The sequence below is a fragment of the Juglans regia genome, chromosome 16 (assembly GCF_001411555.2).
Source record: "Juglans regia cultivar Chandler chromosome 16, Walnut 2.0, whole genome shotgun sequence".
NCBI lineage: Eukaryota > Viridiplantae > Streptophyta > Magnoliopsida > Fagales > Juglandaceae > Juglans > Juglans regia.
Genome location: NC_049916.1, coordinates 26,697,381 through 26,714,083, shown reverse-complemented (window position 1 = coordinate 26,714,083; position 16,703 = coordinate 26,697,381). Strand labels below are relative to the sequence as shown.

Genomic DNA, 16,703 nt, shown 5'->3' with positions numbered 1-16,703 from the left:
AATGATTATACAAAGAAACTTACATACTAATATATATATATATATGGTTTAATATGGTCCATTAGATTGCAAAATTATTTTACGCATTACGTCAAATCACGTCAGTGTAAACTTTCTTATATAAGATTTATGTTTAGGCCTAATATTTCTCTTTAACCACCCAATTGAATCATCTTCAATTCTCCTAAATATGAATAAAATGCAATCCAAGCTGCTTAAATTCTCCGTAATTATAAAAAAGTACCTCTCAAAATATTTCAAGATCTTTTCACTGCTCAACACTTGAGAAGGCAGTGCGGTTTTTTAAACTCAGATGGATATAAGCGGTAGCGGTGTATAAAGAATGAAATTTGCTGATATATAGCGTAATTTCTGATCAAAGAGTAGGAATATAAATTAATCATAGCTTAGATATTACTGCTTGCATGAAAGTATGTGAGTTATTACACACCAAATAACGTTTACCAAATCACTTTGCTTTATGTAAGAGTACATGTACGGATGTGCCAGAAAGGAAAATAGAGATCAGTAATGCTAAGTATAAGTCCTAAATAGACAAGTCTCATGCAAGCCCTCTGTAAAAGTGGACAGAGTCTACTTTTTTTCACTTTTTTAAGATGAAGTCTACTTTTATACAAGGACTTGTATAAAACTTGTCTATTTGAAACTTTTACAAATCCTTTCTCAAAAATAAAATGCTCTCCTCAGGAGAAAAAGCTCCCCAGCCTCCGTGAGGCCTCAAGGATACACTTTCTGTTGCCATAAGCACTGATTCTTAGGAACTCTTCACCTCCTGCTCCGAATCCGGAACCTGGAGCTGTGATTATGTGAGTCTTCTCAAGAATCTCAGAAAATACATCCCAAGATTTTGAGCCAGGAAAACGAACCCACACATAAGGGGCATTTGCACCTCCATATACCTCTAAACCCAGAGAAGTGAAAGTGTCAACCAGAATCCTTGCATTCTCCATGTAGTACTGAACCATGGACTCTGTAGCCTGAAATGGAGATTTCCAAACATCAATTCGGCATGGAAATATTGGGTAACAACAAGATAAAAAGGATTCCTAATAATTAAAGAGTTGGACTTGAGACAGTTCTACCAGACACATCAGTATTTGTCATTGTTCTGAAACAAGTTCAACAATTTTGGAATAAATGAATCAGTGGCCAATTTCTATAATTCCATTGACGTATGTACTTCTTTAAAGGGCCTAGCAGTCCCAAAATATTCACTCTTCCTTTGGTTTCTGCAGACGGACCTCTAGGATGTATGGAAACAGATTGAGGGGAGGATAGTTTTTTGTGCTGCTTGTTTAGAAACTCAGGCTCTGTTTGCATTATATGAAAAAATATTCCAAATAAAGAAAGAGTTTAATCATAGAAATATAATATGAATTAGTCATAGTAAAATATTCTTCGAAATAAATCAAGACTAAGATTAAGCCTGGTCATTTAAAAGTCACCAAGACTCTCTCATTGCTTGGTATGATATTGTTGCAGATTTTGTCCTGATAAAGGACAATGAACACAGAAACTCGTTGATTCATGCAATTCTCCCATGCATATCTTCATGCATACACAAACACAAAGTTCAACGTTAAAGCTGCATGCAATTTTGAAAATGCTATTCCTTGGATTTGCATCCTGCATTGTTCCTTACCTTCAGACCCTCCGAGGATAGACAGGCCAGTCCACCAGCCTGAGCTATATTGGAGGCTCCACTAAAGCAAGTGCACACAATGCGATCAAAGTCATTTCTGACAGGAAATCCATTTGAGAATAAGAGTTCTTCAGGGACCACTGTCCAACCAAGACGGACACCCGTGAACCCAGCCAACTTGGAGAAAGACGAAACTTCAATTGCAACCTATAAGAGGAAAGAGAATAAAACAAATATATATCGATATGCTGTAGTAGAGAAACATTGAGAAGCTGCTTATTGTTTAAGAAGCAAATTAACAAATTATTATGTTCCCTTTACCTAAAAACTAGATGTTATTATGGTCCAAACTGTAATATTTCGTGTTTTCTTGATACGTGCATATGGTATTTGAATTCATATTGACCTCTTCCCAGTCTTTAACAATGTCTTTTATCACACGCAAAGATGAATGAGCTAAATAATTGGCTATCATAAGTCAGGGGCCTCGTATGTTGATTCTCAATTAGCAGGCTAAATATAACTATACATTTCTTTTTTTGTTTTGAGGAAAAGAATTATTCACCTCTCTGGCACCAGGAATTTCAAAGATTGACCGAGGACTATCATCCAAAATATAAGATGCATAGGCGGAATCAAAAATGATAATCGAACCATTATTCCTTGCAAATTCCACAAGTTTCTCTAACTGCTTTCGTGTTGCCGCATGACCAGTTGGATTGTTCGGAGAGCAAAAGAAGATAATGTCTGCTCTTGACGTTGTATCCAAGTCAGGAAAGAAATTATTTTGAGGAGAACATCTCATGTATTCAATGTTCCTACACTTCAAAGCTTCATCTTTGTAATTTCCAGCCTGACCAATTATGATACTTGAATCTTGATAAACCTGTTGAAAAACATTTTTTTATCACGAGTTCTATGGTGAAAAGCCATGATTTCAGCTCTGTACTAAGGAAGCAGGGGTAATGACTTCAAGCATAGTAGTTCTATCAGCTATAGATTCTGTATGAATCAAAGCATAAATAATTTGCAAGAAGATAAAGTTATTAGTATAATCTGAGAAAGTGCCTAGTTCAAAAAATATCTTTTTTTTTTTTCTAAGTTCAAAAAATATATTAGCCGCAAGGAGAGTGCACGAAGAAAACAAATCATTCAATTATTACAAAAAACACCAGGTGATGAATTGCAGTATGCCTTAGGACAAAGTAATACTCTATATCGCCTGTGTTGTCAACCTAAATTCTCAAGACCATTATGGGGTTTGATTTTAGCAGATGACCACTTCATCGTGCTGGTAATGTTGTCCATGCTATGATTTCGTGAGTAGAAACAGAAGACATGGAGTTCTGAAGGGAGTTAGAACATCTGTTATTTAATATCCTTGAAGATTGGGGTCAATTATTAGTAGCATGTGCAGTGCAAAGAGTCCAGACAATTTATAAAAGGATATAGAGAAGCTTGATATTGTTACCGGATAAGAGGGGTCCTGTACAGCTATTGTCACATTTGCACCAAGAACCAGCTGCCAATATAGAAAGAGAACATGATTGAGTACTTGTACCGTAAAACAAGCTTAATAAGATAAACAGATGATGTCCAGATTGTAGCATTCTAAAACATTTCGTGTAAAATTAAAAAAAATCATACAAAAAAAGAAGGAAGGAAGGAAAGAGATACCCATCAATGCTCAATGTTTAAATACCTGCAGACGAGTAATATCGCACTGTGAGCCATCCGTCACAAAAATTTCTGTATCTTTTACGGATATATCTTTGTAGAATGATTCAGCAATAGCCTTCCTCAATGCCTGCCACATTGACATAGACATAGAACTTTCAGTCTAACATCCATTTACATGGAATTTTAACAGTATTGTAATTGTATATTCATTTGTAATCTTTTCTTTTCAGAACAGTAAATCTTCCCTTGTCAGTGGAGGCCTAGCTAATAGTTTATTTGTCCAGTAGTGGACACAAATGTTTGTTAAACAGGCTTCAATTATATCATCATATAGAACTAAAGTAATATGGTTATTAATATGTATAGCTAATTATTAAAAATTTAGCAAATGAAAAAATAATAAAGCAACAACATATTCAGATAAACTGAAACAAGCATCAAAATACCTCGTAGCCTTGCTCAGGTCCATACCCTCTATAACCTTCAGGCGTTGAAAGGGCTAGTGCATACTGTAAAACATCATGATAGCGGATGTTTAGTTTTAAACAAATTTCTTCAAAGACTTCCTGTGGCATTAATGGGGGTCAAGAAAAGCAGAGAGAGAGAGAGAGCAAATGAAATCTTCACTGCATCAATAACTTTCTGCTTCTGAATGATCTCGATACAAGAAAGAGAGTACTTAATTAATATTCCCAAAGGATTAAGTATTTTACATTCTAATGTGTAAGGCACATACATACAAACACTTGTCCCAGAACAGATATGTATGTGCTTGTCTGTTTATGAAAGGACTTCTTCTGAAACATAAAACATTCATCGTCTTTGCCAGTTTGCTTATTGGTGTAAGTTTGGCAATAAGAATAAAATTTAATTATCAAATTGAGAAAGATGGTATCAGCACTTCCGAGGAAGGCACGTATCAATAACTTTAGGGAATCAACATGCTATTTGAGATGGGTGATATGTGGACAACCAGCCCATCATATGTGAAGAAAATAAGGTTCTAGAGAGTGATCTTGTTATTACCTTCCCGACCAACTTTTTCCCCTCATATTGAAGGAGCTTACCAGTCACAAAATTTGAACCTATATATAAGTATATGGTGCTCGAAAATATGTGCTTGGTGAGATAGAAGCTAAAACAGTCATCAATTCAGTCTGATAATCAGAGTCTATAATATCCTGACTGTCTTTGTTCTTTAAATTACTGACAACAAAAGGTGTCTCTGCAAAAATAAAATTCACAGAAATTGTTCTCCTAAATTAGGGGATAGTTGCTGTGTTTCCCCACACAAAATTTTCCACTTTCCAGATGATATCATAAATTCATATAAAGATCTTATAAATTCACAACTGCACACTTTATATGCTAGTTTCGTGCAAAATTATGCCAATATGTAATGTTAGGAAAACCCATTTCCACATTTTATATACATGTTCATGTCGGGTGGTCACATTATATGAATTATAGAAAACGTGATTAGGTGAAAAACATTCAAGATGCATCAAATAAATCATCCATCTGAAGGGGAATTTTTTTTTCCCTATTGGTTTCTCTGTAATTTGATTAGATCCCTGTGCAAACATAAACCTGTCCAACTCAGACAGATATGTTCATGTTGGCAAGTAATTCTCTCCAGCTTTTATAGACTGTAGAAGCATGACATAAGCAAGCAAATAAGGATTGATTTAAATTACTTCTGCCATGCTTGATGCTATGATGTCTGGTAGAGGCTCTGTGGTATCACCAACTCCAAGGCTGATCAATTTTGCATTTGGGAACTTCTCAATGTGTTGAAGCTTGCACCTGGATATCTGAATCATATGTAGCTAAAGTCATGAGCAACTATGAATACCTAATGCTGAGACACTGGGAATACAAAAAAAAAATGGTTATTGTCAAAAGCCACCAAAACGAAGTGGCATGCAGATGGATCCATAAGACGCTACTGCACCAGGGGTGGCAAGAGAATCTTGTACTTGGAAAGTTAATTTGATCAAAAGGAAATTGACAGGGCTCAAATCAATGATTTAAGTAGGAAGCCATATGGCCCAATACCATTATAAAAACCCAGAAATAAGTTAAATCTTCAGTTGAAAGAAAGAAATAAAATTTAAAATAGCTAAATATCAGTTAAACAAGAATCCAAGGCACCTCAGAGAACAAATATCCATTCTGCAAATTTTCCATGTTCACGTTTCGGGGTACCTTTGTCCGGTAACCTGTGATAACACAACTTATGAGTATTGATGAGAACTTGACGTTAAAAATCAAAATGAAAGTAAGAATCTAAAATGAAAAAAATGGACAAAAGGTGGCTTTAACCAGTACAACATGTGTTCATACCAACTCCATCCCTTTTGGCCTTCAGGCTGTAACAATCAGGAAACAATAACAGAATACATTAAGAGCATATCAGCTTGAATATGTTGTGCATGAAAGTAGATGATAGACCATGACATAACACCGACTCTGGTTCCTATTTTTATATCATGGAAGTACCTGGCCTGGACCATCCTAGGCTGCAATACAATTGCAGAGGACAAAGAACTGCAAGCTGAAAAGTTATACATTTTGTGTTTAATTATTTCTGCTTCAAACAAACCCTTTTGAGATTCTTGTTTCAAATGTAGATGAGTAACTGCAAGTATGCTAGAGATCCACATAGTGATATATATAGTCGCATAACACTTTCTATCAACATCTAAAAGGGGTCAATAATAAATGATATTCAGTGCCAGTCTGCCAGAGCAGGATTTCTGCAATAGTCAGCCCTCAGAAGCTAGCACATGTGAAACCAATTGGTTCACACCAAATGGCTATACACAAAGCTCCAATTGTGGTAGTCGTTGTTCGACTGATTTCAGTGTATTATTAATTTAAGTAAATAAGAAAATTGATCCTGTTTTCCACACCTCCCCTAATTTCCTTTTGTTTTTACCCTCTTTTCTCCATTTTGACCCTGTTGATCTCTATAGTGCATCAGAAATTGGGTGGGGTTATTTCCTTGGTAGTGCCTTCGAATTCCTTCATGTGATTTTGAGCATTGCTCTCAATAAATCATGATCCAGTCATTAACGTGCATGCATATGAATGTAGTCCAGTAGAAAGAATCATGTCCTGTGTATTAAAATATAAATATCTAACAGCTAGATACCACTAAGCTATCAGTCCCGGCACATGTTTTAGTCATACAGATGATATGCAGAACAACCTACATGCTATCTTTCAAGGTTTTCTACATGCTATAGAAAAGTGTTCTATATCCATTGTGAATGAACTGTATGAAATAAATGATTTATTTCCACATTGAAAAGTTAAGTAGCTTTCTTTAGGTGAGATCTGTTGTTACAAAAATAAAAACCATGAAGGAAGATCCAGTATGATCGGCTGACTATATGTATACTGACTTCCACAATTATTAAAGACCACAAGATGACAATATCCTGTCAAACCGTCACCAAATTCCCAATAATTTTTCTCCCCAAGTCTGTCCAGCGTCTTGATGAATTTGCATGACAGCTTCTTACATCCTTCGATTCTATTTCCTGTAGCCATACTCATGCTATTCAAACCTAGGTATTACTTTGCACAAATACATGCATTGATGCACAATCCAAGAAGCTTCAAATTACATTATGTCCATGTCAGTGCCTGCGTCATCCAAGCATTGACCCAAAAGAAGCACATCGCAATGTCAATGTCACAGTTTAAGTCTACCCTTCCATGTTTATAACGGTGAAACCAAAAATATAAGGTTGACTTCCAAGCTTTCTTTAGGTGATATTTGTTGTCACAATAACAAAAACATGAAGGAAGATCAAGTAGTTCCACTATTATTAAAGACCACAAGATGTCGATATTCCATCAAAAGTTCATAGGAACCCACATTTGCTCACCTAATTCCCAATATTTTTTCTCCCTATGTCTGCCCAGTATCTTGATGAATTTACATGGAAACTTGTTACATCCTTCGATTGGATTTCATGTAGCCATATTCGTGTTATTCAAACCCAGGTATTACTTGCATAAACACATGCACAACCCAAGAAGTTTTGAATTACATAATGTTCATGCCGTGACTGTATCATCCAAAAGCATTGACCCAAAAGAATCACGTCTCAATTCATGTCTTCAGTGTGCAAGTCTACCCTTCTATATTTTATGATGGTTAAACAAACAAAAAAAGGTTGACCGCCATAAAATAGTTCTTTCCTTGGTATGAAAGGATTGAAGAGAATGACCATAAGGAATCTTTTCAGTAGCCAAAGCCGCGGTGAGCACCAAACTTCCACAAAGTTTATAGCTTAATATTGAGCTCAAGCCTTAGCCATTTAAAATAATTTATTATTACTTGAAGGAAACCGGATGCTTCAAGACAATATGGGTTGTTGACTCTTTATTATAAGACTTGAAACGAGACAAAATTGTAACAAGATAACTCCATAAATTTGTTGTCAGTTACCTCGTTCGGATTCCCTATGGTCTTTGACTAATTCTTACAAGATTTAGGCCTTGTTTGGCAACACAAGCATTTTCAGATATTTCATTTTTAAACATTATTCAAATACAAAATAATTTTCAATTTCAAATCTTCAACTTTTTTATCTAATCATTACCTAATTATTACAAATTTTTCAAACTCATAAACAAAATACAAAAAACGATACAACTTTTTCAAATTTTAAAATAAAATTAATATTAAAAATTATAACTTTATAATATTTTTATTTAAATTTTTCTCTTTCCTTTCTCAAAACCCAATAAACATATTAGCTCAAATCATTTTATTACTATTCACAAACTATCTCACTACTATTTACAGTTTTTCTAAGTGTCCAAACAAGTCTCATGACTAATAGGTCTTGTGTTTGAGTGTAGACCCTACACCATTTATGAAATATGATGCACAAAAATATCAATAAACGTCATAGAAATTATCATTCAATATGTATCTCCCACTTAAAACCTCGAATAAGAACTTCTGAAGGTAATCTAAGTAGTGATTTAACAATTGGATCGTTTGATTCTTCATTATTATTCTTCATTATTAAGCATTAATTTAATCGTGCAAATCTTAACTACCCTCTATCCTTATCCTTGTAGTTGAATAAACATTCAGAGAACCAGAAATACGTAAAAGACGACGACTAAAGACCTCAAATGTGAACAGGAGAAGTGCCATATTCAGTCTTGAATGAGATCGATCCTTTGCCTATTTTGTATATGTTAATAGAAAAGTAATTGACCTTGACTCATTAACCATTAAAAATAATAATAATAATAAAATAAAAAACTAAAAATGAGATCAAACGTAAGATGGAGACAAACCAGAGCATCAGTTCTGCTTCTGTTCTTCATCTTTCGGCTTTTCTTACCTTCAAATGCCCTTCGTTTTGTCGTTTTATTATTGGGACGGGCTGCTTTGACGCACGAATCTTCTACAAAACGACATCTGGCAAACATTTTACCCGACGCATCATATCATACGGATACAAATCTTCAAATTTCAATTTATTTTTTAGATTTTCAGAATTGTTTTTACCGAATCCAGCTTGTACGAAAGGGTTTACTTTAGAGATGTAATCTGAATAATCTTTAGAATTGATGGATGAGGTGAGAAGTCAATACCATGAGGATGTAATCATCTAAACTGTCGGATGAAACTTTCAAAACTAGGTGGCCATGAGACGAATCATATTCTGTCGTTAATCATATAGTTGCACAGGTAGAAAGAATGGAGATGTTCATTTGGCTTTCAAATTTGTTATTATTGACACTTTGACTATATGGAATTACTGAGAGAATTGTTGCAACTCTCTCAACTTATTATAGCTCTTTTTTTCCCATTTTGAGATGCCTTTATCAGCTCAAATTCAACTTCCTTCTGGGAAAGCCTCCACATCATCTCTCCCTCACCAACCAAATAAAATTAAAAAATAAATTGCAGAGTAGTTGGCGATTTAATTCAAATCCTCAGGCTCAATGAGCTTTTCAAGCTCCCAACATGAAGCACGTGTTGTCCCAGGGCAATTTTCCTGTTTCCATTCTCGTCAACCACACTCAAGTCCTTGCAAACATCCACCTTGAGCCTCACCTGTGTTTCTGTTTGCGCTTTCAAGAACACCTTCTCGAAACCCACCAAGTGCTTCTGAGGTGAGTTGTGAATTGATGGAGGAGTTGAGAACAAGAAAACGGTATGGCTTCCACTCATCCTTCCCATGTTTTTAACTCCTAGCTGAATGTCAAAACCCAGGTTTTGACAATGCTGTTCGCCAACATCTAATGACTTACATCTTGATGAGTGGCAAATGTGACCCTCTTCTAAGGGTATGAAAACTAGCTTAGGTACTTGAATTAGGTGGTAGTTGAAACTGGAATAGCTTAGTCCATCTCCAAATGAATAAACGGTTTCCCCAGTGTAGAACCTGTACGTCCGCCCAGGGTGACCATCGGAAAGATCGGGTCTCATCATCATGTTTGTCATGGGGACCTTGTCGACGAATGATTGCGGATACCATGTCATGGGTAATCTTCCACCTGAAACAAGAGTGATCAATGCAGACCCCAAGTTTCTATCTAATCAGTATGAAACAAAAGAAGTCATACAAAGATGATTCCTAAAACTAGTGATTTCAAAATATATAGTTTTGTGATGAGGATCTTGCAAATTGAAATTTTAGAGAACATGTCTTGAATTGTTTAAAACTCAAGAGCATGATTGACTTGAGAGCTAGAACTAGCCACTGCATGTTTTGAATGGCTATAATCTTAGATTAATTGGAATATCGAAATCTTCAATTCTACCCCATACTTGAACTTGAATGAAATTATGAGAATGATGTCAGCAAAGAGGAGAGATGGCATGAACTCTTTTTTTTTTTTGAGACAGCAATACACTTACTTGGATTAAAATATCCAAAAATCACATCAGCTATGGCAGCTCCTCCAGCTTCTCCAGGGTAACCAACCCATAGGATGCTCGTAATTCTGTCATCACTTTTTGCAAATGAGATATCCATGCATCCCCCAGACATTATAACAAGAATAACTGGTCCCTTGGATACCTTTGCAACTTCCGTAACTAAAAGTTGCTGCTGTCCTGGAAGACGGAGATCGACTCTGTCCAGACTCTCTGCCTCGATTGATTTGTCTGCACCCATTATAAGTATAGTGGCATCTGCTGAGGCTGCTATATTCTTAGCATCATCAAGCTGTGCAGTGTTGCAGACCACATTGGAGCAGCCAGGCTGATAAGTTGTCGCGACTGAGGCTGTCAGGCCTTGCAAAGGAGTTGTGTATTTGCACGGGGTGCCTGTGAAATTCCCAGAAACATTAGAAAAAGTGATTCCAGAATCATTTCGGATCACTGTATCTCAAACTTGCATTCCCATCTTGCAAGGTAATCTGTTTAGTGCTTAAGCAACATGCGAACTCAGGCAATTTACCCTTGCGAACCATTCAATGTTATGAATAAAACGATTTGATAAACTATGTTCGAAATTAAAAAAAAAAAAAAACTCTCAAGTGCTGTACGATGGCTGCTGGATTAAGGGGGCAAACCAGACAGAGAAGTAATGAAATTTGCATACCTTCATAATTTCCAATCATGGTTTTTGTGACATTGGCATTGGGACCAATTACTGCCAAGGATTTGAAGGCAGTGGGAGACAGAGGAAGAGATCCCGGGCTGTTCTTAAGCAGCACTATACCTTGCCTAGCAGCCTCACGGGCCAGTTCCCGGTGCTCTGGGGTGCACACGTCTTCTGGACCTAGTTTGCCATAAAGTTGCTTTCTTGGGTCACCATCAAAGAAGCCAAGTCGCATTAGGGTCGCAAAATTGTTAGATATGGCCTTGTCAATGGCCGCTTCATCGAGAAGTCCTCCTTTCACTGCACCTGCTGTGTACTTGCCCAGAAAAGATCCGCAGTTAAGATCCAATCCTGCTCAATTAAAATAAACAGCATATCATTTAGTCACTATCAAAGGCAATAAATAAAGGATCTCAATCTCTCCAATTGGACAGGGAACCAGTAAAATGATCCTGGGGATGGAAATGAAGTTACCTGCCAATATAGCTTTGGCTGCAGCCTCCTCAGGTGTCTTGGTGTAGCGTTGGGAATTGTGGAGTACTTCTATGGAATCACAATCTGAAACAATGTATCTGCAGCAACCCAATAGTCATTTGCAAATTAAAAGGAAAAAAAAAAAAAAAGAGTAGATGACTTGGGAGAGAATCAAATATACCCTTTCAATTTCCATTCGCCTCGGATGACCCCTGAAAGGAGGTCAGGGTCTGCACAGGTTGGCTTACCATTAACCTGGTTGTAGGAACACATGACACTGGCAGCATTGCCATCAACAACACAACTCTTGAATGGTGGTTGAAATGTATCATCCAGATCTTGCTTTGATACCTAACTCGTCGTCAAGAACAAAACAAGCAAAAGAAAATGGGAATCATGATCCAAAAATTAGAATAAAAAAACAACTCTCAATAGGAAAAATTGAACTGATATAAATTACCATAGCATTGAAATGGAACCGGTCGATCCCTTTCCATTTATCCACGTCATAGGCTGTATAATGTTTACAACATGCAGCAACCTTAAGTCCATTTGGGTCTCCATCATCATTTTGTTGAAGCCCTCTTACATAACCTGATCCATATTTACTTGAGAGCAATGGATCTTCTCCAGGAGTCTCCTGGCCTCTTCCCCATCTGGGGTCTCTAAATATGTTAATGTTTGGTGACCAAAATGTCAAGCCTGCTAGTCCTACATTGTACATTGCTCTTGCTTCGGTTGAAACCACCTGCACATCTTAAGAAAATGTTAAGCAATTCATGTGCCAAGGCAATCCTATGATTCTGGAGGAGTGAGCAGCAGCATGCAACAGTGTCAACTGAAACAAGAAGGTGCACCAGCACCACCAGCAAAGATGGTGCCGTGCCGGTAAGGACATTGACATCACAATATTTTTGTTGAACATGGCACGGAAATTCTAATTCAAAGGAAAACTTTGCTCTCGTTTTATTGGACGCCTTTTATTATTATTATTTGATAGATTAGTTTTGAAAGGAGTATTTCATTCTTCCGCATGTTTTCCTTTATTAACAGAGGGTGTGAGGTTAGAGTTTTTTGCTACAAATGAGGAACAACACTCACTGAAATTAGAACCTCGATTTCACTCCCCACTTTTCTCTACAATGGAAAGATGTACAATTGAGCCAAAGTTTATCCGTTAATGGGAAAAAAATTTCAATATTATTGTTTGACGGTAGGTGGGGCAGCGGGGGCGGGGGGCCATACCCCACCCCGTCCACTTCATCTTATTAAAAACTTGAAATTGTATTTAAATTATTTAATTATCTTGACCTCTTAGATCAATTTTTTATATAGGAAGTCAAAGTAATATAATAATCATATTTAAGTAATGTGAAACTTACTATTATAATATTATTGTATTGCATTGACCTCCTATATAAATGTTGATCTAGAAGGTCAAGACAATCTAAAATATAACTTTAATGAGTTTAAGTTATTTTTATATTTATAATTTAAAATTATATTATAATTTGGGTCCAAAAAATTTTTTGAACCCAAAAATAATTTTTTAGATCTAATAATTTGGCCTAGGTGGGGGGCGGGGTGGATGGCATTTTTTATGCCGCCCCCATCACCAGGACGGGGTAAAAAATGCCTCTCTACATAGTGCGGGACGGGGTGTAGGAAAGGGTCTTTCACCTCGCATTATGCAGGTAGCACTCCTATTTGAGAGTAATTCTCATAGGCAGTAGCAATTTAACATGAGCGTTTATTATTTAGGAGGCAGCCATTTAATGGCATTATTTAGGAGATATTTATTTCTTAAGAATGGTTAATGCTATTATTTGGGACCCTTTATTTTTTGGTTTATTTTTTAGAAGATATTTTTTTATTTATTTCAAATCACAATTCAACATTTTCAAATTTTAAAATAATAATAATATTAAAAAATAATATTTCAACAATATTTTTTTCAATTTTTATTTAAAATCATCTCATTTCATCTCATCTCACTATCAAAACCAACTCTTAATGTTCTCACTATCTACGAATAGGATCTTTATTCCTGATTTTGCCGATATATAATTAATTCCATTAGTATCTTTTCTCTTTGCCCAGAGAAAGGAAAAAAGAAAAAGCAATATCTTTATTCTTCATGTTGAAACGAAAAGTCAGGAAAAAAGAAGAAGTAAACCCTATTAACCATACATCATCTACTTTTAACCCTATTAAAACAATATTCAAAGTGAAGTTAGGAGGATCAAACCTAACTTATGATGAGCAACATCAAAGATGATAATGGCACGGTATCAAAGACGAGAGACTAATCAAACAACTGATACGTTTTGTGATTTATATTATCCAATTTAAAACAACCCAGAAAATCACAAATTTGTTTCATCAAACCACCCTGTTAAAAAACTCATTGTCAAACTCAAGAAGATGCTATTCTGCAATTGGTTTAGACCTAAATAGATTAACCATTCAAAAAACAAAACTTTAAGCATTTAGTCCTTCAAAACTCTCTTACCCTTCCAATGGCTTCAAACAGAGAGGCATTGAATGAAGCAGCAGTGAGAATAACCTGAGGAAAGCTGGTAGCTCCAGGCACCACTTTCGAGAACCGAGTCCCCGGACCGACGTAAGAGACTCCATGAAGAGCCTCTGACCACCACTCGTACTTGGGTATCCCGAGCCTACTCACATTCCTTGCACTGTTCACCAAGAACCCAATCTTCTCCTGCAATGTTAGCCTCTTCACCAAGTCCGCCACTCTCAGATCAATCTCCAACGACGTGTCACAGAACGCAAGATTCTCCAACGCTGGATTGCTTCCAACATCACATGCAAAAACGGGTAATGATTGGCCGGACACCCCACCGGAGCTCAACAAAAGAAAAACTAAGATAGAAAAAAAGCAGAGCAAAACAGAGCACCGAAGTGCTCTGTTTTGAGCAGTTCCCATAACAGTAGCCCGCCTGCCTATACACGACGATCGATAAAGATTTGTGAGCTTAAAAAAATTAAAAAAAAGAAAAGGAAAGGTTATGGGTCGTTATATTTTTACAGAATACAAAGAGTGCTTGCTATCTACTCTTTAAGAAGACACGAAGATGATGTTTTTCTAGTTGTTGGTGATGGATGATTGGAAAATAAAGATAAAACTCCCTGAATCTGGACTTTTTTATAGAAATAGAAAGGAGTGCTTACAATCTACGACTTGCAGTCTTGCAGAGGCTATACACGAGTACTTAAAACGGTTTCACTCTTCCCTGTTGGATGTCATACTTTTATTTGGGAGTCCTTCATTTCATAAATAATATGTGGGTTTTCATGATAATATTTTTCAAAGTTCATGCACTATATTTAAATCTCATTTTAATTTTTCAATTTATTTTTTTTTTTCAAAATAAATAAATAATTTTAATGCATAATATTTCATCAAAACAATATAATAAAAATTAGTTGGAAAAGAGAGCGCGCATAGAAATTAGAAAGAATTAAAAGCTGTAAAACTCAAAAGAGGCAGCTGTATTGCATGGAAGAAGAAGTGCAAATGCACTTGATCAACCCATTTGACAAATTGCAATTAACTAACCTGCCCAAAGATTAATGACTTTAGGGCCTTAGGCCGTCATTTTCATGGCCTCCGTCGATCCCACTCTACCCGCCACCCGGTTTGTCTTACCTACTGAAAAAAATGGGTATTTTCTACTTATAATATTAAAATTTTATTATCCATAAATAACGTGTATGGATTCTGATACAGTGCATGTATAACTTATAATTTAAATAATACGTTTTATTATTAAAAAGATTTTTACTGTTTAATAACTAAATGTTTAAAACACTCTCAAACACGTTATGTTTATTTAAAAATAAACTAAAAAAGTACTTTCTAAAGTAGAAATTACGATTATTTAAATTTTTAAAGATTATGATCATATTCTTAAAAGTTTGAAAGTTATAATTAGTTTAAAGTTGTATATGTATTTTCGTCTATTGACAATCTTTTAAAATTCGAATTAATTACGTTCTGCATTATCTAGAAAAGCATTTTTGAAGAAATTGATTCTTTTTCTCAAACATACTTTTTAACTTGTTTGAGATTAAAAATATTCTAATATGTAACACTTAAACAATCTAATTTTTCTATTAGAGAGATTTTTAATGATATTTAGACACTTTCTAAAACTCCTATTACAATCTCAAACAGGCCCATAGTCAATTTATTTTTAAGATTTTTGAAAATATTTAAATAAACAAAATTATAAAAATATATGATAACCTACCCAGTTTCACCCATGCAAGGTGAAGTTGATCAGTAACGTGAATGCAGCTAGGATGGTAAGGTTGACGATCAACGCATGCAACTTCCAAACTGCTGTTGTGTTATTTTCAAAAAAAAAAAAAAACTGTTGTTGTGTTGTAATGTTATATATAGTCGTAAAATATGTAAATACCGTATAGTCATTTTAAAAAAGAGTAGGATCCACTCATAAAAAATTAATTTTTTTTCGTATTAATCTTATATTTATTTACTTTTTTTAAAACGATTACACGATACTTACACACTCACGACTGTAAATATCATTTCTCTTTTAAATTTTTCTGTTTCTAGAGATCTTCGTACATCTTCAATCCTTATCATAGCTATTAAATATTTACTGCTACCTACCGTATGTTGGTATGTGTTTGCGCTGCCTGGCACTATGGTCCTGGCCTTACGTTTTTTTCTAGGAAATGCGTGTTAGAGAGATCATATCAAACTGCCTAAAGTCAATAAACTCCACCTGCTAAAAAAAAGAGGTAAATGGCGGTAGATGGCCGTTAGTACAGCAGCAGCAGCAGCAGCAATTAATAGTAGTAATGAGCAGATTAAAAAGATAATAATCATGGATACGAGTTTGCAGCAACTAATATTAATGGGGTTAATGTTGATCATGCGCGCGCAAATTAAAGGCAAATCCAAAGCATGGTGATTGAAAATCCAAAGCAGCCAGCCGCCATATGAACCGTATAGTTCAGCTGTCTTCACCATTACCATGCACAATTCATTTTGAAATTTAAGCTTTAATGGTTTATAGAAGTCTCAGAAAAATAAACTTTTTATGACTATTTGTGATCAAAATAGATTCATTTTAACTATAAATAGTCATTTCGTTAGAATTAACTAGCCACCAATAAACAGTTTTTTTGTACTGCCTTCTTTGTTTTGCATTTGTTTTCTGTACTTTTTTTTTTTTTTTTTTTTTTGCTGCGATTGCATAAAAATCTTTAAAAAAAAAAAATTTGCCGACTTTGATGATAAT

General features: G+C 35.4%; 2 protein-coding genes across 4 annotated transcripts; both read right to left on the bottom strand.

Annotated features, from left to right (window-relative positions):
- Positions 1-600: 600 nt before the first annotated feature.
- LOC108979924 (aminotransferase ALD1, chloroplastic-like) lies at positions 601-8,700 on the bottom strand. Its single transcript, XM_035686279.1, has 11 exons — positions 8,675-8,700; positions 5,846-5,900; positions 5,690-5,715; positions 5,498-5,565; positions 5,041-5,157; positions 3,790-3,852; positions 3,366-3,470; positions 3,135-3,185; positions 2,229-2,549; positions 1,664-1,870; positions 601-998 (listed from the first exon to the last, which is right to left on the bottom strand). Exons 2-11 carry the CDS (start codon positions 5,857-5,859, stop codon positions 705-707), a joined length of 1,266 nt encoding a protein of 421 aa, XP_035542172.1. The 5' UTR covers positions 5,860-5,900; positions 8,675-8,700; the 3' UTR covers positions 601-704.
- Positions 8,701-9,043: 343 nt separating this feature from the next.
- On the bottom strand, positions 9,044-14,663 carry LOC108979925 (beta-xylosidase/alpha-L-arabinofuranosidase 2-like). Of its 3 annotated transcripts, none has more exons than XM_018950718.2 (8): positions 14,602-14,663; positions 13,922-14,373; positions 11,870-12,157; positions 11,591-11,760; positions 11,410-11,507; positions 10,936-11,286; positions 10,248-10,658; positions 9,044-9,883 (listed from the first exon to the last, which is right to left on the bottom strand). In XM_018950718.2, exons 2-8 carry the CDS (start codon positions 14,354-14,356, stop codon positions 9,312-9,314), a joined length of 2,325 nt encoding a protein of 774 aa, XP_018806263.1. In that variant the 5' UTR covers positions 14,357-14,373; positions 14,602-14,663; the 3' UTR covers positions 9,044-9,311. The 3 variants fall into 3 exon arrangements, with proteins under 3 accessions (XP_018806263.1, XP_035542171.1, XP_035542170.1); XM_035686278.1 differs by having other exon boundaries at positions 9,045-9,883; positions 13,922-14,404; positions 14,602-14,645; XM_035686277.1 differs by lacking the exon at positions 14,602-14,663 and having other exon boundaries at positions 9,045-9,883; positions 13,922-14,592.
- Positions 14,664-16,703: the final 2,040 nt, after the last annotated feature.

Coding starts and splice junctions, on each gene's coding strand:
- LOC108979925 (XM_018950718.2), bottom strand. CDS start 14,356: ATGGGAACTGCTCAAAACAGAGCACTTCGGTGCTCTGTTTTGCTCTGC. Junction 11,761..11,869: donor GGTTCCATTTCAATGCTATG/GTAATTTATATC, acceptor ACGACGAGTTAG/GTATCAAAGCAAGATCTGGA. Junction 10,659..10,935: donor CATGATTGGAAATTATGAAG/GTATGCAAATTT, acceptor GGAATTTCACAG/GCACCCCGTGCAAATACACA.
- LOC108979924 (XM_035686279.1), bottom strand. Junction 2,550..3,134: donor TACAGGACCCCTCTTATCCG/GTAACAATATCA, acceptor GTTTTTCAACAG/GTTTATCAAGATTCAAGTAT. Junction 1,871..2,228: donor AAATTCCTGGTGCCAGAGAG/GTGAATAATTCT, acceptor TTCCTCTTATAG/GTTGCAATTGAAGTTTCGTC.